Source organism: Notamacropus eugenii, chromosome 1, assembly GCF_028372415.1.
Source record: "Notamacropus eugenii isolate mMacEug1 chromosome 1, mMacEug1.pri_v2, whole genome shotgun sequence".
NCBI lineage: Eukaryota > Metazoa > Chordata > Mammalia > Diprotodontia > Macropodidae > Notamacropus > Notamacropus eugenii.
In genome coordinates, this window is record NC_092872.1 from 494842357 (window position 1) to 494863963 (window position 21607).

Genomic DNA, 21607 nt, shown 5'->3' on the forward strand with positions numbered 1-21607 from the left:
ATTTGGTGAAGTTTGTTAATATTTTTAAATTTATGAAATACATTGTACTCTGAAATGGTTTCCCCTTTTATGGAGGCAACCTCCCCCCCCCAAAGAAATAAGCTTAAAAGAAAATGCATATTAAGCCTCATGTGCTTTTACGTTCTAAATATTTCATTCCTCTTACTTGAATTGAATCTAGCCAGTCCATGCTTAAGAATGTTCTTTTGAATTTTTTAGGATGTTTTAGAGTTTTAGCAAATCAAATGAAGGTTGCAAAAAATTTTTGTTTTGTTATTTGATTGAACTAAAACTGAGAGAAATTGGAATTGAAAATTCTTCATTTAACTTACAGTATTTACAAATGTATGAGGTCAGTAAGGTCATCAGTATTACAGTCTCCTTTCCTGGCTATCAGTAATTATTATTGTAGAATGTAGTAAGGTTCAGTTATTTAAGATCATATTACATTTTACATTCCCTAACCCAGCAGGGTGGATTTGAAATGGAAAAATCTGAATTCAAATCCAGTATCTATTACATATGTACCTTTACCTTTCCCAGAACTTCTTTCTTCATCTGTGGAATGATCTTATTAGTCTTGGTGATCTCCAAAGTTCCTTCCAAACCTGAAATCCATTGTTCCTAACTGTAGTCTTAGTATATCATCTCAAAATAATTGTATATATTGCAAATTAATTTGTTAACATGTATATATGCTTCCTAGTCTTTATTGGCCTGCAGATTATTAACTGCCATATCTGTCCTTTGGCGCCAGTCATTTCCAGTGTCATTTGAAATGATCATCTTTAGTAGGCAAGGGCTAACTCTTGGAGAACTCTGAGAGAACATATTGTGTGGCTTAAGAGGATGTTTTGAGGTCCTAGAAGTTTGGTACAAGGCATTGTTATTATTGACACATTGTTTTTTTTTTCTGTCAGTGAAGGAGTAGAGGGACCAGGGTAAAGGAAAAGTGTTGTGATGCATGAAATAATAGCTGTTCCAATGGAAGCCCCTAAGCCTGCAAGTTCTCTGTGAAATGGCTGCAGCCTGGAGTGAACAGTGAAATGGTCTCCACTGGGCATGCTCACTCTGTAGAGGGAGCTTTTATCACATGAGCAGAAACTGAATCACTGTTCATGAGGATCTGGAATATGCAACTCTTTGAGTCTTCATCAAAAGAAGACGACAGATGCGTGCAGGTACAGTGACTTGTATCCATGTTCCATCTGTCACAAATAGCCTCCTCTCTCAGGTTATTCCCAAAACATTTTGATCAGAGGTGGAAAACCTTTAAGGGGAGAGGGAGGTAATCATGGTTGAATTCTGTTGCCCCCTTTCTTGGCCATATGCAAGGTAGTGGTGTGTAGCAGGACAGCAGTGTTCCTGTTATAAATTGGTATTCAGGAAAGTCACATTTAAAGCTTTTTTTGAAGGAGATGGCTCTTGGAGTGACATTTACTTACTTGGGCTTTCTGTTCTAGGTCACTAATCTGTATACAGTTTTGAGTGGGTAATTTTCCCAACTTGAAATGAAAAAATAAACAAATCTAAGAGTTTCCTTATCTATTCCCTTTAATTTGTTACAGTGACATTGTGATAGGGGAAGCTGTAGATGGTTTACATGTATTTTTAAAAATTAACCAAGAATGAGAAATATTTCTTAAATATACAAATATATTTGCAAATTATTTCTTTATTGTTATGGTGAAAACTTCAAAACTTTAAAAATTACAGTAATTGATTTATGGTGTTTCCACAAAGATTCTAGGCCATACAAATAGGTATTACCTGCTGTCCTTGAGCCCTGTGATAGCCTTGGTTTATGTCAAACAAGTCTACAAGTTGGCTTCTGAACTGATGGGAGGATGGAATGGGGGTGGATTAGGTGGTGAATCTTGTCATAGCTGACAGTCTGTTTGTAGAGAACAATTTAACCATTGACATATCTTTCTTGCATTGCTAGGGGCCATTGTGGCAGACTTAAAGAGTTCTGATTAAAATTATTTCCTACTTTTCTTTCCTGTCCTTTGAGATGATTAGTTATAAAAGTGTTTAACATTGCTAAGGATTTATCTTTAAAAGGTTGGAAATGTTATTGTATCAAGACCATCTTAATTTCATATCAACAATTCATATTGTAATTTTTAGAGCACATGTATTTCTGTTTAAGCTCATTGTTTATGTATATCATAATGTATTACATTATGTACATATCTATCTTAGGAGAATTGTGATTATGTATCTTTGGAGGCTGTTTCAACATTAGGAGTTCCTCCCCATTATTATGAAACCACAGGTTTAAGGATGACCATTACAAGTGAACCTGTTAGCTCTGGTTATATAGGTCCTAGGACTTTGTATTAACAGACATTGTAAGACGATGGGATGTGGTGTGATAAATTTGAAAGAGCAGTGAACTTGGCACTAACGAGCTGGGTGTTCTGGGCAAGTCACTTAACCTTTCAGGGGCCTGAGTTTTCTTATGTGCAAAATGAGGTGGTTGAATTAGGTCATTTGCAAGAACCTTACATGTGCTTAAGAGTCTATGAGGGATCTTACATTGTATAAAAACTGTAATGATAGAATAGGGTGTACTTTAAAAATGACTTAGATTTTGTAAGTATCAGCAGGGCAGACAGTAGTGACCATTTTTCTGAAAAATAAATCCTGAGTCTTTATAAAGACTTACAGAAGCAGAGAATCATTGGTTTAGGGGAAGAAAAAGGCCTTAAATGTCATCTATCTAAACCTCCTCATTTTACTGGTGAGAAACTGAGGCCCAGAGCAGTAATAAATGGCTCAAGGTCACATAGGTAAATGGTAGGACTGAGATTTGAAACCAGGTTTCCAGACTAATTTCTGCATAACTGAAGTGATAGATCTGAGGAAAACAATTTACGTAGAGTACTTAAAAGCAAACATACTAATACCCATTATATAATTATATACAATGTGTTTTTATTTTAGATTCTGTGTCAAATGTAGCTTATGGCTGACTAATTTGATGTATCAGCCAGGAGAAGAAAGTTTATCTTGCCTATTATGATTGCCATAAGCAAAGTTATTAAAGTGTACAGATCTTGAAGCTATATAGAGATTTTTATATTTGTTTATACTATGATAATTTATTATTTCCCAGGATAATAATAGATACACTTAGATGCGACTTTGGATATATGGGTGATATTAGTGGTATCTCAAATTGAAATATGTAATATACATATAGATGTGATATCTATATTTATATTAGAGTATCACATTGTTGCTAATTTTTTTTATTATTAAGTGTAGCTGTGAGTTGAATATTCCATTTAGTGATCCTTTATAGCTTCGGAAGGAAATTCTGTATTTAAATTCAGCATTGAATTAGTGTATATAATTCATGGAAGAGTTTTCCTTTTGTGGTTTTTTAAGATTAGAATTGGTTACTTGACTTCTTTCTCCAACGGCATCTCATTCACTTAGAAGCTGGAACAGCTAGTTTTTTTTTGACCAAGATTAATTTTCTGTTGAAATTTGAGATACTTCTAGCTGTAGTTGCTTACTTGTCTTTTGTCCAGAGAAATCCAACTTTGTTTGAGTCTAGGTTTGTGGTAGCTAAGGATCAAATTTGATTCCAGGGATTCATTTAAATGGAAGTCTAAAGTGATGGGAAGATAGGCTTCAGATATAGTGAATTTTGAGATGTCATTGTGCATTGTGGGATAATAAGATTGAAGGAAAACTGAAGTGATGACAAGAAAAATTTTGGTGTTTTAAGCCAAACTTGAAGCTTTTTTCCCCTTTTATTTTTCTTCTTTTCATTTTCTATTGTGTTTTGCAAAAAAACCCCAAAAAACTGACTTTGAAGTAGTATGTGGAAGGAGGCTTGAGAATACAAACTGCTCATTTTAAAAGATTGTATGTAACTATTTTCCCCTGGAACTGTAAGTGGATACTTGATGTCTGTGTGACTATGGGCAAGTCACTTAAACCTTTTGGGGCTTTAGTTTTCACATGTGGAAACTGGGTTGTACTAGGAGTCCTTTGATGTCCATTTTAGCTCTACATCTGCTTCCTATAAATAGTATATTTGGAGATTTTTAATGCATTAAGCACTTTGAATCCAGATTTACCCTACTTGAAGTGTGGCTACATCCTGTAATGTGTATGCAGCAGACAGAGAAACATGGTTCAATTGAAAGTTTTAGCCAGATTATAACCCAATACAGCAAAGAGTCGAAAAATACTGATTCACGAACTACATGCAAGGTGTTTTTTTTCTAAAAGGAAATGCTTTCTATCCTTGAGCATCTTATATTCAAGGGAGAAGGGAGTGTAATTCCTTGTGGGGGCAGGGGATGCTGTTAAGGAAGGCTTCGCAGAGAAGGTAGCTCCTCAGCTAACCTTAGAGTCAGGGATGAAGGAGTCATACATTTCAGGCATTTGGAAAATTTTGTATGAATGTATAGAAATGAGGTCAGAGAATTTGTCTTTTTTCACTAGAATATGTAGAATTCACAAAATGGAGTAGTATAATATAAGGTTGGAAGGGTAAGTGTGAATTAATTATGGAGAGCCGTAAGTGCTTGGTTAAGGAATTTGTATTTTATCTTGTAAGCATTGAATTTAGGGGCATGGGAATGAAATGGTGAGATAGGGAGACTGTTTTTGGAACTTCACACACACACACACACACACACACACACACACACACTCTCTCTCTCTCTCTCTCTCTCTCTCTCTCTCTCTCTCTCTCTCTGTAGGTGAGAGGTCATGGATCAGGGTGTGTGCTGACCATATGAATGGAGATAAGGACACAGATATGAAAGATGTTCTCGAGCCACAGTTAGCAAGATTGAATATGAAAGTAGCAGGAGAGTCAAGAGTGACTGAGTTTATGAATCCAGGTGCCCTCACCAGAAATATGAAATTTCTGTGAAAGGTTTGGGGTAAGAAAAGATAATAAGTTCTTTCTTTTGGATGTAGGATCATAGATTTAGAGTTGGAGAATTTAGAGGTCATCTAGTCCAAAACCTTCAATTTACAGATGAGGAAATGAGGTATGGTAAGGTTAAGTGACTTACCTGAAACCCCATAGGTAGTAGTGATAGTCCAGATTTGAACTTGTCTATTGACTGCATTTCCAGAAATATTTTTTTTTGAGATGCCTACATGACTTCTAGAAGTAGTTATCAGACTATTGAAGAGATAAGTATTTGTTTTTCAGGAGACATTAGTGTTGGATCAATATATAGATAAGATAGATAGATAGATAGATAGATAGATAAATGGATTGATTTGGGAGTCCTCTTCATGTGTGACATTTGTACCCATGGGAGCTTGGATAATCTCAGAGAGCATAGAGAAAGAAAAGCAGCCAGGATGAGCCCTGGGCTAAGAAAGACATGGATGATAAGCTATCCAGTAATGGAACTGAGAAAAGGAATAGAAAGGAAGATAACCTGGAGAATCAGAGAAGCCAAGGGAAGACAGAGTACCTAGGAAGAGGAGTATGAAAATCATCCTAGAAGACAAGGAGGAAGACTGAGAAAAGGCTTTTGGATCAAGAAGTTAAAAGATGGCTATTAACCTTGGATGGAGCAGTTTCATTTGAGGGATGGGAAGCAATTGCAGGGGATAGAGAATGAGTGGTTAGGTAGTAGAGGCAGCAAATTGTAGGTGTTTCTTTCTAGGAGCTTGGTATTATTACAGAATGTTTATCATTCTTGAGAATTTTTACTGCTTAGGCTTTCTGATTTCTTTATATATCTAAACCTTTCAATTTGCATTTAAGGAAAAATTGGTAAGACCTGAATAGTGACTTCTCTTTGACATACCCCCCCCCCCCTTCCATCAGACTCTTGTTGTAAACAACATTTTAGAAAAATATCAAAGCTGAAATAGAGGATCTGTAGATGACATCTGAACTAGTTGACCTGTTTGAACTGGCTGACCTGCCCAGGAAAATACAAATGGTGAATACCATATCTTCCTTTCCCTGTGGGTCCCCCAAGAATTGGTTTATTGCTACCTTTTGTGAAACTTGGTTATTTCATGGTTAGGTTTTAACATAAAACAACCTTCCATTTCATTCTCAGCAGCAGAATTTGCCCATCAGGATTTTAATTATTTTCTTGATTTTGAATTTTTTATTGTAAGGCTATATTCAGTGTGGCCTTATAAAGAAAGAACTTGGTTTGAACAGGCCTGTATTATATTAACTGTGACTGTGAGAAACATTAGTGTTGCAAATACTAGCTTCTATTTTACTGTCAAAAAATGGCAGGTCACTGTGTGTCTGTAAACAATGCAGTTATGAAATGGCAGTGCAAAGCTGAGCTGAGCATGCTCAGAACAGCCTGTAGGGGGAGGTGATAAGAGAAAGATGATCTAATTCAGTGCAATTCTTGGGATTGAAAGACCTGGCTACAGTATTCTAATGACAGAGCAGGAACAATACTTCAGGGACTAAATCCTTGTCCATGGCTTAAAGGTTCTGAGGATTTCCCTTTTTTTTTTTTTTAAAGGACGATAGGCACTAAAGAGAATGTCTTGCTTTGAACATATTTCAGAAGAATAGTGCCTTAGCATGGGGGGGTGGTGTTTCTACTTCAATTTATAAGAGGATTCTTCTTCTTCCCCCCTCTCATTAGTCATCTCCCCTCCTCCCCCACACTTTTCTTCATTTTGTAAGAGGCTTCATTGCTGCTGCTTGACGTCCTCATTTTACCCCTTCTTTTCCTTCTCCCTGTCTTTTGACTTGAGATTTTGTATTTAAGAGGGCCTATAAATAAAGGAAGGCCTGGAAATTCCAAGAAATTCTAGGCATTGAGAGGGAAGGCACTTTCCCTTTATGGCAACCTGGCTTTTGAAGTTGGAAATGAAGTCAACTCCTGTATTCCCTTGAGTGTGTCCTGATGAACTGAGGGTAAAGAGGAGAAAAATCTGGAGGAGCTGTTTTTCTGGAATTGTCATAATGTGGATCTTTTAACCAAAAGAACTAAAGCAAGTATTTGGATGAGAACTGGAATGCAGGCATGCTTTCTGTTCTAAATTTGTTTGCATATATTGCTTTGCTTCAGTTACCTGTCTTAACACATTTTATTCTCAATTCCTATTCAAAGTATTAAAATATCCTATTCAGAAACTTCAAGAATTGATTGCTTGATATGGATGAGAGAAAGTTGAGCTTGGGTGTATAGCACTGATTGCCATGTAGAATTTGACTCTTGCTTTTGTTATGCTATCCTTTTTTGAGAAAGATAGTGAAAGTGCCTAAATAATGCTGCCTCTGTCAACTTCAGTCTTTGTCTGTACTGAGGAAATGGAGGATCTACAAAATCCTAATTCTGTAAATCAAGATGATGGTCATAAATTAGATCTATTATTAAAAGTCTCCTATAATCTTATGCATATACTTCTCCGTTTGGGGACTTTCAAATGCTTGTAACTCTTATAACTCTTTTGAAAGATTTTGGGAGGAGGATTTTAATAACCAGAAAATGATAGTAACTCCTTGAAATCAGGTAGCTTTCTTTTGGAACAGTAAGCCTTAGCCTTTTTATTGATTAACTTGATCTCAGCATAAACTTTTTGAACAAGACATCATCTTGTTTTATTTGTTTTATTAAGCTAAAAAATGAACATGATTGTCAGTCTTTCTAGGAAGTAGTTTGCCCTTTGGTGAACAGGATTTTGAATTGGGATACACTACCTCAGAGTACAGGTAGGTTGTAAGATGCATTTGCTCCCCAAGAAAGGATAAAAGTTGGCAACTTGACTTCCTTTGCCACCATTTGGTTCCTAAACAACTAACTCACTGGCAAAAAGGAGAAAGGAAGGGGGTAGTGTTTTATTGGTTGCTGTTCTTTGCAGAAATAAATGGCTGCATTAGTTCTTTGTATGCCACTTACTGAATGGTTTGCTTCTCCTCTCATATTTGACTTTCTACTATCTGGAAAAGCTGATGCTTTTCACATTATGTGAAGTACTGTATTGTTGATGTACTCCACAGTGTTGCTCCTGAAGTAGAGTTTCATTCCTTAGCTCAGGCCCAGTATCTTAAGACTTAGTAGGGATTTAGAGGGGAGATTATTTGAATGGAGGGTAACAGTGGAAAAGGGTGGGTAGGGGATAGATGTAAATATAAATATTACTGGAAGCTTTCTTTCGCTAGACCAGTAATCCTTTTGTCACTCATTTCTCTTTTTTAGACTGATGTATCTTTGAAGATCTCTGAATGTTAAAGGAAAGACCAGGTTTAAAAAAACAAAACCCAAACAACCCTTTTAAATATATTTTATGGTTAATGGAAGGAAAGAGAAGTCTTCAACTCCACCCCCACCCCCTTTCCCTCTCCCCTCCCCCCTTTCTTTCTCCCTCATATTGACCCTTTCCCTGCTACATTAGATTTTTGTTTAAGGGGTTTTTTTCTTAACTCTTTTGGACCATTGTCTGAAAGCACACTTGTTTCTGGGCTTGTCCTGTGACAAATAAGATCATATTTTTTTTCTTATCTTTTGAATGGTGTTTATGATTAATTCCTTTCTGGAGGTAAGAAGAATGAACTAGTATTTACTGTATATCATTTTGCTATTGAATTGTTTTATTTTCTTGCCTAGAATCAGCCTCCTTTGCTTTAAATCCTAGCTACTTATGAGATTCCCTTTTCCAATTCACAGAGAAGGTGTGAAAATGCTTCCTTGGGCTGAGGAATTGTCTCCATTTAGAAAACCCTACCTAGACGCGTTTGAGTTCTACAATTGGAAATGCTCTGTAGCCATTAGTCTCCTCACATCCACCCTTCCCACCCCCTTGGTTATGTATCTTGAGCTTTGGAAATTATGTTTTTACTTTAAAAAAGAAGAGAAGAGAGATTGCCCCTGTATCCTTGTGTGTCTTTAGTCCTTGAATTTTCCCATTCATTAAAACTGGCCTTTAGAAGGCTTTGCAAGAGAAGGAAGCATCAGTTTCCTTCATTATCTCCAAGGTTTTCCTGGAAGAAAGAAGGACATAATGATTTATTTTGTTTGCAGTACATAATTTTTGTGATATCGATATAGTGATAAAGATTAGAAATCATTTTGTTGTAGGCAGTGGTATGGAGATTGACGACTACAGGAAAAGGAGAGCGATTGGGACTTTTATTTTGAAGCAGCCTATGCTTGGCAGTTGGCTTTTGTTGGGGCTGCTGTTGAAGCCGACATTGCTTTGCTAAGAGGGAGGGTATAAAATTTCTCTGCCAATCAGGAGACGACAGATTGGGGCATGGTGGAGTGTGAGCAAAAAGGGAAGTTTGCTTTGAATTTAAGGGGAAAAAATGGAGGTATTGGCACTTCTACAAAGTTGCTACTAACAAGTTTTAGGTGAAATTGTGTGCTGGATGACTGGGCTAAATGGTTGAACAGTTAAAAAACTTGACTATTTTGGAGGAGGGAAAAGTGTATATGTGGCTGTGTGTATGTGGCTGTGTGTGTTCTGTAGAACTCTGTGAATACTGTCTTCATGTTGGAAAGTATTTTTTCCCTGAAGTGGATGGAGCTTACTTCTGATAGGCCAGTAAAGGGAAGACTGCCCTTTTTTTGTGGTAGCTTTACTGGGAGGTGGATTTCAAATGTTGGTATTGCTTCTTCCATGATCACTGACCCAATGATTGATTTTTCTTTTCACAGGACATAAATATATCAAATTGATACAATGTGGGAGTTGTGATTGTTCTCTTTAATGCTAATGATTGCCATTTTGAGTTGGTTCAGGGATAGACATTGGATAGGCATTGGAAAAAGCTTCCAGAAAAACCTTGTAAAAATGTTTTGTTTGGTAACTAATCTGGTTATTTTAGGGGGATAACCAAAAGCAGTCTTTTTGTCTTTTACTGACGTTTTGGTGCTTTTACCATTTGAAAATCCAGCATTATATGTCCCAAGTTTGTCTTTGTTGAGTAGACTATATAAGCAAAGCTTTCTGTCTTTTAGACCTGCTCTTACCCTTCAAGAAGGAAATATATTATTTATGAGTGATGGTACTAAAATTTATTGTGACTCAAAGAACTTAGGAAAATGGCTATATTAGCTGCATGAAAGTGACACTGTATATAAAGAGTTAAAAGATTTGAGATTAGAACAAAATTTATGTTGAATGTGAAGGAGTTTGTGTAACATCAACATTGGAAGAGTCAGAGACCCTACCTAGGCCCTAGTTTTATGATAAATGCCTTTATGAAGAGTTATTTAGAGGAACTTGGGAGGTGTAATAAACACGTGTAATTACATTTTTAAATGAAAGAAAAATATTTAGTAGCGACATTTGAAACTACCTTTCAGACTGCTGAATGATGGGATAAGAAATACCTAGGGTACTAGATAATTAAAAAAAAATCAGTAAACTTACATTGAGTGCCTACTGCTTGTGTCTTGTATTAGCACTAGTAGGAAACTTTATTTGGAGCTAGTATGGTTGGAAAAGGAGCTTCTCTTTGGCAGGTTTCAAGAGCATATAGCTAGACAGTATCTTTATTTCAGGGAGAAAGAAATACTACTGAGACTCACATGGCTGAAATAGGTAGTTGTTATTTAAGGTGAAATATGTGTTCCTTGATAAGTTTAACTTGAGTTAAGAGTTTTGGACCTACTACCCCAACTTTTGTAGATTTTCAGGTTTTGATAAGTAATATTTTAAATTAGATTTACATTAGAATTTGGAGAAGTTTGTATTGGTGTTTTCTCCTCTTTCTAGAAGAATATGTTAATATTATGAAGGAAAGAAAAAAGGCCTGGAGATCTTTGCCAATAAAAACTCCATGTAATGTCTTAGGAAATAGTCAGGATAACTCACTTTCAGGTCATGGAAGAAAGTGCTTTATTTGGAAGTCTTCATATGGCAAAATAACTTAAAGATTCTAGCTGATGGCCCACTTTGTTCAAACCCTATTTCATACAAGAAAATTTAAATACAGCAGAAATTTATACTCTTCCTTGGAGTTCATCTAGCCATTTAACTTATAGAAATTAGCGTTTTATTCTGGCCTGCACTATAGCATTTTCACTATATAGAGGGCATTTTTGATCCATTATTATTACGTTATGCTTTTTGAATTTTTCTATGATAATATTTAATATTTTTCTAATCCCATCTCTTCACACAGACCCCCTCTCCCACGCCCTGCCAACTTCCCATGTAATACTTATACAAGATGGTTGACCATTCTTAGGTGTACTTTCTGGGGCTGTGAAACAGTAAAGGCTATTGGCTTGTGTGGAGATTGAACTTGTGACTGAAGTTTCATTAATATATTGTGGAAGCTAAAAGCTTTAACCAGTCACAGGAGACTTGCTGCATCTGGGGCTCTGTTAATGTTGAGAGAGAAAGATGCAGTATATTCATAAACTATACTACATACATTGAAATTTTTGGAGCTCTGGATCTACTTGCATTTATACTTCGTGGCTTTTTCCTGGAATCATCAGGGATAGACAGGTATTTTTCTTTTAATCACTCAGTATGTTTATTCTTTAGCTCTTTGAAACATCAGGGCTATAGTTGCCATCTGCCTCTATTGTCCTACAACAATTAACTTGACCTAGGTTTATTCCTTATCTAGGTCATATATTAATTAGACTCTTCTTCTCAGGCTTCACACATATATACGTGTGTGTGTGTGTGTGTGTGTGCACGCACACATGTGTATATACAGATATACACCTATAAATATACTATTTTCTTATTAGATGTTTTAAACTGAATGTCTCAAAGACATCTCAAATTCAGTATGTCCTAAACAACTCATTATTTTTCTGTCTAAACCTGTCCTTTTCCAAACTTTCCTTTATCTGTTGAGAGTACCACCATCCTTTTTGTTACCCAGTCTTGCAGCCTCTCATCCTTGACTTCTCATTCTTACTTTTAGCCAGTGAATTGTCAAATCTTATCATTTTTACTGCCACAGAATTTCTTTACCTGTTCTTTATATTCATATAGCCCCTATTACAGGACCCTCATATCTTGCCTTGACAGTTACAGTAGTCTGTTTAGTGTATATGCCTTCAGTCTCTCTCCAGTCTGTCTTCTATGTAACTATCAAAAGTGATTTTCCTAAAGCACATTTCTGATCTCTCAGTAAACTCCAGTGACTATTACTTCTATGATCAGATATAAACTCTTTGGCATGACATTCAAAGCTCTTTATAACCTTGCTGTAGCCTATCATTATTCTCCTCCATACACACTATTTCTAGGCATCTCTCCTATTCTTCCTGTACTATAGGTTATATTCTATATTATGTAATTGGTAGATATGTGAGACAGATTCTTTCCTTCTCTCTTTCTTTCCCTCTGTTCTTTTTAATTTTTACCAGCCCTCTTTGGGTATACTCCATTCTGGGCTCAAATTATCTTTCCTTCATATATTTTCAACTCTTATCCAGAAATTCAAATTTCCTTCTTAGACATGTTTACCAGATGTTTACTTCTCACCCATTCCTTTTTCTTTTGAAGCCTAGATTCAGCCATAGGGTTTAAAACCTAATGTATGTTTCATATTTCTTCAGTTTCTTTCCAAGATTTCATCATTCTTAATATTGCTTTATAAATTTCTTTTGACAGTATCATTAGTGTTCACATAAACAGAGCATGGGTTGTGGTCATCAGTTTTGACGAATTAACGTTTTCCATCATGTCTTGGAGATGTTAGTAGATGACAGGAGACTTTTCTTGTTATTTTCAGGTTGAAAAATAACTATTTCAGAAACTCTTAAGGATGTAGTGACTAATCAGCACTGCCATCCTCTTCTGACCCTTAATTGGGTGATGTGTCACTAGATGGCACCTCTGGATCCACATTATCATTCGTCAGAGGACAAGCAGCTGCTTCCTTTTCAGTGTCCAGGTTTCATCTTTAGGGAGAACCACATACTTCATTTAGCTTCAATTGTTCAGTGATTGTTTTTCCCTTTCTCCTTTGAATAAGATTCTTTTCTCCAACTGCCTGACAAGAGACCAGTTGCTTCGACTGAACCCCTTTCTTCTAAGTGGCTTTCTTAAAAAAACCCTAACTTGGATAATATAGAGTGGTTATGTCAAACTCAAATAGAAATGGATTTTGTAGCTGCATAATGATTTAGAAAACTTCAAATTAATATTATCTGTGTTAAATTATATTTTTATTAATTTTCTTAAACATTTTCCATTTCCATTTGAACTTGATTGGACCCGTTAGGGAGCTAAGGGCCACAAATTTACTCAGGTATAGAAGAAATCTTACGAAATTTTATCTTCCTTTCTAGGATGACGCCCATTCTTCCCTATCAGTGTACGTAATCTGGGCCATGGCAAAAATATGAACTTTGTGTACTCTTTTAAATTCTTCACAACCTGACCCCCTCCAACTTTTCCAGTTACTCCCCTTCTTGAATTGTGTGATCCCGTGACATTGGCCTTCTTGTTATTAAGTCACACTGTGTTGTTACTTGCACATGATATTCCATGTTCTGACTTTTTTTATTGGCTATTCTTGATACTTGGAATGCTTTCACCTTTGCCTCCTGGGTTCCTTTTTTAATGCACTGGTACAGGGAATGTCAGTTGGAGGACATCCTGTCCACCAGTAGAGGCTGGGATTTTCTCTGCAAATTTTTTTTCTGTTTTATGTGTCTGTGTGGCTGAAGAATTGATCTCCTGGTAAGCAGACTTCTGGCGACAAGTCGCTCTGTAGGCTGGAACCGAGGTAGACTCTTTCTCACCATGGTTCATCATTGAAATCCTTTCAGTTTGGAAGTACTTGCTTTTTCTCTGCTGACTTAGTATTTAAACAATCAAGGAAACTGTCTTCATATGATTGACATTAAAACTAGTTTGTTAACAGAAAGTTTCCTTAGTGTGGTATGAGGAACACAGCCAAGGATGATTTAATTTAACCAATATTTATTAAGTACTTTTTCTGTGCAAGGCTACAAAAAACAGAAAGAAATCTCTCCCTGTCCTGAAGGAGCTTACATTCTTCTGGGAGGAAATACAGCAAGGTGTATAGATAAGCAAACACATGGTAATTTTAAGGATTTTAACTGCTGGGAGAATTATGAAAGGCTTTGAGTTGGAGTTAACTCATGAAGAATTTTGAAGGTTCATTAGGTTTCTGTTATTAAGAACATTGAGGAGGCTGGCCTTTGAATCTCTAAAACATTTACTAAGGTTTGGAAAATCTACAGCAGCGCATAAGGATACCATCTATAGATATTGAAAAACCATTGACTTCTTTAATAGCTTTGGAAAATCTAGTAATACAAGATAGTACTGCTCATGGCTCATGTAAGGTGGATTCTATTGTAATCAAACTGATAATCTCTTAGACCATCCTCCTCTGGGATTCTTGTCTAACTATCCTGACCTTCATTCTGCCTATTTCTGGTTATATAGCCAGTTGCATATTGGTTGGGTTTTAAAGTTAGGTATTACACAGACCAGTAACTTCTGACCAAGGGACTTTGCCAGGCCTTTATGTTCTTATGTTCTTTTAAGTGGTCATGATAACATGATCTGTCCTTTTAAATGGCATATAGCATCCATTTGTTGACACTATTTTTGACAGGTATCACACTCTGATATTCCTAAAGTCCAGATTAAAGTCTATGACATATTTGGTAGCTCCTCTGTGGAGGATTTATGGAAGGAAATTGACAGGAATCTGAGAAGACAAGAAGGCAAGGATGCTCTGCATTTTGAATAGGTAGAGAGCGTTCATAAATTGAGCATATCAAAAATCCATGAAGTGGGGACTATTTATCAAACAGTGATTTCTAAATCATATAGAAAACCTTTTCTAAGGAAAAATGGAAATACTATCCTAAATACTTTCCTAAAGTAGTTGGGGATTCCTAGCTTCAGTAAGTCAAGCCCAGGTGTGTAAACTCTGTTCTGAAATATCAATTAGATGGTGTTTAGTGTTTCTGCAGCCCTTTGAAATTGTGTGTTTGAGGCTTTTCAGGTACAAAGGCCATATCTGCAGACAAAGGGGAGCTAGGACAAGGGGAATTTATGCTTTGAGGAGATAGTAGAAGGAAAGTGCTATATGTGAAATCTACTCTATAAAAAACTCAGGTAACTCAAGATCAGTAATTTTTGCATCTAGAAACTTATGTACTATGGACATGAGATGCAGAAGGAAATATCCTAGATAGAAATACTAAAGGTAGGCTTCCCATTAGGGACCTTAACTTTAAGTTTAGAAATTTGGGAATTTGGTCCCAGAGCCAGAGATATGATTCAGGTTTATAGAAGAACACAGTGGGCAAGAGTGGTAGATTTGGAGTAAGAAGATCTGGGTTCTGATTCCAGCTCTTCTATGTGACCTTGGCATTCATGGATGCCAGTGCAATATATTGACTCTTCATAGTTATTCATCCTTCTTGTTAGTTCATTGATCTATTTCCTAATTCTGTGTCTCTCTGATGATATCCTTATGTTTCTGGCTCTATGAAAATATTTCTTCTTTGACTATATTCAGCAGCCTATTCAACCCTGCTATCTGCCTCTTTATTGTACTTTTAATGACTTAGTACTTTAATTCTTAGGATACTGTGGACACTTCCTTGACTGAAAGCTATGCAACACCACTGCATTGATATTAAGAAGAAGGGAGGTTGCTTCATTTGGTATTAGTAGGGATAATAATACTTCTACCACCTACTTGAAGAGGTTGTTAAAGGTTATTTGAAAACTATTGAACTATATTCTCTTCTATTGTTTATCTTCTCCTATGTTTATGTATTATTTTGGAGGAGTGTGATATAATACAGAGTTGGCCTAGGAACCAGGAATTTCTAGGTTCAAGTCCTGCTTCTAACACACATGCTAATTTTGTGACCTTGTTACTGAACTTCTTAGTTCTCTAGGAAGTGCTTTAAGACTATTTAAGTTTCAGATAAGGTTCCAGCCTCTATTGTAGAGGGAGATTTTCTGATCCAGGAGTTCCCTGTAGTGGTGAAATCACAGGTCTAGTTCCTGTCCTTATCACTGTCCCTGTGTATAATTGTCACAATAAGAGAGCTTTATGAGGGCAGAGGCCAGGTTATTTTGTTACTTTGTGTCTCCCCATAGTGGAGATAGTAGATATTCAATAAATATTGTTAATTTGATTTTCTTGATGCGGCTGACTGACTACATGGACTTGAAATGTACCTTTGTTGTGTGTTTGTTTGAAAAAGATTTGTAAGAAGTTTTGTGGGCTATGCTCTTCATCAACAGGGAAATATCTTTGGGATTTTGGTGGTGGTATGTATTGCTGGTAATGATGGCTGTTGGGCCCATACCTGTGATTTCAGTGGTACAGGGAACTCTCAAAGGGGAAACTTATTCTACCAGTGCAGATCAACAGTTGTTTTGCAACTTACATTTTTTAAAGCTGGCTCAAATAGTGGTGTCAAACACATAGAAAAAGGGCCACTAAACTATACACACGGGTCCCTGCAGGTTACCTAATGATTTAAAAAACCACCTATTAACATTGTGTGTTGTATTTTTACTTATTTTGTTAAACAGTTCTCAGTTATATTTTAATCTAGAGTTTTGTAGGTCTTGGACTGCCTGTTTGACAGTTCTGGTCCAAGAGCACTGTCAGGTCAAGTGACTTGCCTAGCATCACACAGTTCAGTTGGTCCATTACTAAACATTTATTTAATGCCTATATGCCAGCCACTGTGCTTGATTAAGCCTTGGGAGAACAGAGAAAGGCAAAAGGTAGACTCAATATGCAAACAGCTATATACAGACAAACAGGATAAATTGGAAAGAATCAGCAGAGGGAAGTGCATTTTAGAATTTTTTATTTAGGATTTAGGCTTAAGAGTGATTTGGAAAAGCTTCCTCTAGAAGCTGGAATTTTAGCTGGGACTTGAAGAAAGTCAGAGAACTCAGGAGGAGGAGATGAGGAGGGAGAGCATTTTAGGTATGCAGACATAGCCAGTGAAAATGACAGGAATCTGGAGATGGATTCTTAGACTAAGAAGGAGGCCAGTGTCACTGGATCGAAAAGTACAAGGAGAGGGGGTGGTGGATATAAGGTATGAGAAGACTGGAAAGGTTGGGTGGTGGGGAGACAGTTTATGAAGGGCTTTGAATACCAAACAGGATTTTTTATTTTTTCCAGAAAGTCATAGGGAACCTTGGAGTTTACTGAGTAGGGAGATGACATAGTCAGACTTGAGTAGTATATGTCACAGGATTTGAACTCAAGCTTTCCTAATTCTGAGGCCAGCTCTCTATCTACTTTTGACGTTATAAACATATTTCAAACACACATAATATAGAAAGTTAGGGTAGACTACTTTGGAAATATTTTTATTTAATGTTTTTAGCTCTGGCAAGTAGTTTTGGAACAAAAGGATTAATTTTGAATTTGTGCTTCTATTTAAATTAGGAATTCAAGTGTTTGCTAGAATTGTTTACTGGTACTGCATGTTTTAATCAATTTTGGTTATTCTATTTCCTTGTAGCAAGCAGTGTTGAGTAAGGGAGAGAATAAGAAGGATACCTGTATGAAGACTGAACTGCTGAAAGATATCACAAACAATAAAGAAGAAGGTAAGTACCGTATTTTCGGTTAAAACCTTTACGGCCATTTTTTGGGTCCGTAAATTTGACATTGGTAAATAAGCACTGAAAGCTTTGATTGTTTTAACCTTCAGGGTTCTTTTAATATATAAAAGAGTTTAATCGTTTCTTGAATGGGTGTTCAGTGGTGCTTGTTGTATTCTATATATGTTATGAGTTACTGCTTATGAGATGGGAATTAGAAAAAGAAATAATATTTTTATATAAATGGTTTTACTGCATTTTTTTCTTTAATTTTTCTTTGAACTGTGCAGAAATTATGTGTAAGGTACGTATGTAGGGTCATGGAATGAATTGAGTAAGGAATCAAAAAAGGCTCTTAGCCTCAAAGACAGTTTTTGGTCTTGTTTATCTTACTGTTTACTAAAATATGGTACTATAGGTTATCTAGATTCATTGTCTTTTTGCATCCCTTTGACTAAGAGGATGACTTTTTTTGACCTTAGTGTTAAATTATTTAATCTGCCTGATCACCAAAACTTTATTTTTCACAGAGACTTTGAACTTACTTTTCTTTGTATATGAGAATCTAACATTTAACAATCAGTGAATTAGCTGTATCCCTAAGTTTCTTTGGTCATTAGTAGTCCGTGTTATTTTAATATACTCTTTTTTTAATCTGACACATCTTCATTGATATTTCTTGTAATTTGCTTATAATCAGTTAATCATCAAGTACTTTACAAAATGTTTTTTCAAGACAGCTTGCAAAATCGTATCTTCATGCCTCTGCATTATTATTTCTCTTATAAACTTTTACGTTTGGAAAGTGCTTTCCTCAGAATTAGCCTGTGTGTGGTTGTGCATGGATTTTTTTCACCATCTTACAGAGGAAGAAAGTGAGGTGGGTCTTCACTGTCTGACTTACACAGGATCACACTACATTTTGAGAGTTGGAAGGAATCTTGGTAGTCATCTAGCCTGAACTTAAAGCACATGAAAGGACTCCCATTTATAACATCTGGCAAGTGGTCATCTAACATCTGCTTGAAGACTTTGAAGGAGAAGGAAACTCACCATCTTTTTAGCCAATTGTTTCTACTTTTAGACAGTCCTAATTGTTGGGAATTTTTACGAGTGGCATTGTTCCTTAAATGGCTTCTGTGTAACCTACACCCATTGCTTCTGGTCCTACATTTTTGGGCCACAGAGGACAATTCTGCTCTCTTCCTGACATGACATCCCTTCAAGTGCTTGGTTAGGTATCATGTTCCCACTAAATCTTCTTTTCTCCAGGCTAAACATCCTTAGTTCCTTCAATTGATCCCGACATAATATGGACTTAATGTCCTTCAATTCATCAGTATCTTTTTTAAACTATTCTGTCTAAAACTGACCACAGTACTACAGATGAGGTCTGACCTAGGCACAGTACTGAAGGACTAGGACCTCCTTACTCATGAAAGCTGTGTCTCTAAATGCAACCCAAGATCACATTAATGTTTTTGTCTGTCACATTGCACTTCTGACTCACTAACTGAACTTTCAGTTCACAAAAGTGTTTAGATATTTTTCACAAAAGTGGCTGCCTTACCATGTCTCACTTATACTTGTGAAAATGATTCTTTTAAAGAACGTGGAATTAAAGTAAGAGGACTTAGGTTCAAATCCAACTTATCCACCGGATCTTGGATCTTAATTTTTGTGGGCTTCAGTTTCCTCTTTTGGAAAATTAAGGTGTTGGACTCACTTGGAAAATGAAGGTATTGAACTAAAGTGTAAGGTTTTTCAAGATCAAAATATATAATACTATACCTTTACATTTCTCCTAATTGAATTTTATCTTATTAGTTCAGTTTCTCGGCTTTAAAGATATTTTTGGATCCTGACTGTCATCCAGTGTGATGGCTCTTCCTTTGCGCCATCTGCCCATTTGATGAATATGCCTTCTATTCTTTTTTTCCAGGTGATTGATAAAATATTAAAGCAGAAGTCTAAGCGCAGATCCCTGGACCATTCCATTTAAAATTTCTTGCGAACTTGCCATTGAACCATTCATGATTATTCTTTCATGTTAATCATATAACCAGTTTCTAATTCATGAGTGTCACATCTCTCCATCTTCTCCTCAGGAATAGTGTAAGTCATTTTATCAAAAGCTTTGCTGAAATCTAGATACCTCTATCCTAGTCTACTGCAGCAAGCTCCTAATTGGTCTTCTTGCCTCAAGTTGATCCCAGCTCCTAGAAACTCCTCTTTTTGGCTTTTAATGCATTTTACAACCTGACTCCAACCTCTCCAGTTTTATTATATACTATTCACCTTTCTGTAGTCAACAATCCAATATAGGGGCAGCTAGGTGGTACAGTGGATAGAGCACCAGTCAGGAGGACCTGAGTTCAAATCTCACCTCAGACACTTGACACTCACTAGTTTGGTGACCTTGGGCAAGTCATTTAACCCCAATTGCCTCATCCTGGGTCATCTCCAGTCATCCTAATGAATATCTGGTCACTGGATTCAGTAGCTCTGGAGGAGAAGTGAGACTGGTGACCTGCACAGCCCTCCTTCATTCAAAAACAAAGTCAAGTGCAAGTCATGTTATCATTTCTCTGATGGCATGGTCTTCTTCGGCAACGAAGGATGAACACACACAACACTGGCCTTCTCTCTGTTGTTCACACAAGGAACTCCATCTCATGTCTGTACAATGCCTTTCCTCCATGGTGGGATAAATTTCCTCCTTGCTGTGTCTCAGAATCTCCTTCTTCCTTCAAGACCCTTCTATGCAAAGTCTATCATGCCCCCCTCTAATTACTTGTGTTCTTCTTTCTGTAGCTACCTTATAATTATTTTCTGTCAATTCTATTTTTACTTATATAGGTACTTGTTGTCTCATCTGATAGAATGTTAGGTTTTTGAGAATAAGAATTGTTTCTTTTTAAAAATTTTGTATGCTTGCTATTTAGTAAATATTTGTGGATTGATGGGAATAATTTATGGCCAATAATGATCAAAATACAAAATATCTATGGACAACTTTTAGACTAGATTTAAAAGTGACATCAATGGGACACTGATACTAGTGTAGAATGACACTACTAGGATGACAGTCCTCCTAAAGCACCTATGCGGTATAGTGGATACAGTACTGACCCTGGAATCAGGAAGACTTGAGTGCAAATCTGGCCTTAGACATTCTCTGTGTGACCCTGAGCAAATCACATAACCCAGTTTGCCTCAGTTTCCTCATCTGTAAAATGAGATGGAGAAGGAAATTGCAAACAGCTTCAGTTTCTTTGCCAAGAAAATCTCAAATGAGGTAGCAAAGAGTCAGATTTGTATGACTTGGCAAATGTTTGTTGGCTGATTGATAACAATGATTTATGGTAAGGAATGATCAAAATAAAAAATGTCTTCGGACAAATCTTAGTCTAGATTTGAAAATGATATAAATGGGATACTGATACTAGTCAGAATACAGCAATGCTCCTAACATAGTTAAAGAGTACCTTTCTCTAGCAAGTTTAGCATATTTTATATACATTGTTCAGCTAAATCTTTAACATTGCTTAGGGGACAAAAGACTTGAAGGATGCACTTATTACTTGAACAGTGTAACGGATACAGAAACTAAGGCACAAAGTAGCCAGTAGCAAAACTAATAACTCAAGGGCAACCAAATCATAATTTAAAAATTACAAATCTATATATTCTAAAAGAACATAGAATGCTATGGATCCGAGTGTTCATATTTTAGTCTTACATCAATAGTATAACAAAAAGAAGAGCATATCCTGATGTCAGCTTGGGAAACTGTCTGACGGGATAGAGAAAGATTACTGAAATCAGCTTCCCTCAGACATGCCCAAATCTGCCTCATCATTTCCATAGCATTTAAGCCTATCATTTTCCCCTTCCCCCATCCCCATACTTATTACCTAATTCTTTCCTCTTTTTTCATAGCCAGACTCCTAGAAAAACCTGTCTTTATGTGTTTGCCACCATATCCTTCCCTCCCACCCACTTCTCAATCCTTCACAATCTATTTGCTGGACAGAAACTGATTTCTGCAAGTTTACCAATAATTTCTTTTATAAAT

At 36.4% G+C, this 21607-nt stretch overlaps 1 protein-coding gene across 22 annotated transcripts in view; it reads left to right on the forward strand.

The window, feature by feature from the left end:
- EHMT1 (euchromatic histone lysine methyltransferase 1) overlaps positions 1-21607 on the forward strand; it is a 300206-nt gene that overhangs the window by 102475 nt on the left and 176124 nt on the right. For 17 of the 22 annotated variants that reach the window (XM_072633192.1, XM_072633195.1, XM_072633200.1 and 14 more), the window contains one exon: positions 17448-17535. In XM_072633192.1, coding sequence (XP_072489293.1) covers positions 17448-17535 — 88 coding nt within the window. Of the gene's footprint in view, positions 1-920; positions 1182-8481; positions 9290-17447; positions 17536-19471; positions 19645-21607 lie in introns of those variants that run through there. The other 5 variants (XM_072633191.1, XM_072633190.1, XM_072633193.1 and 2 more) reach the window with 4 other exon arrangements.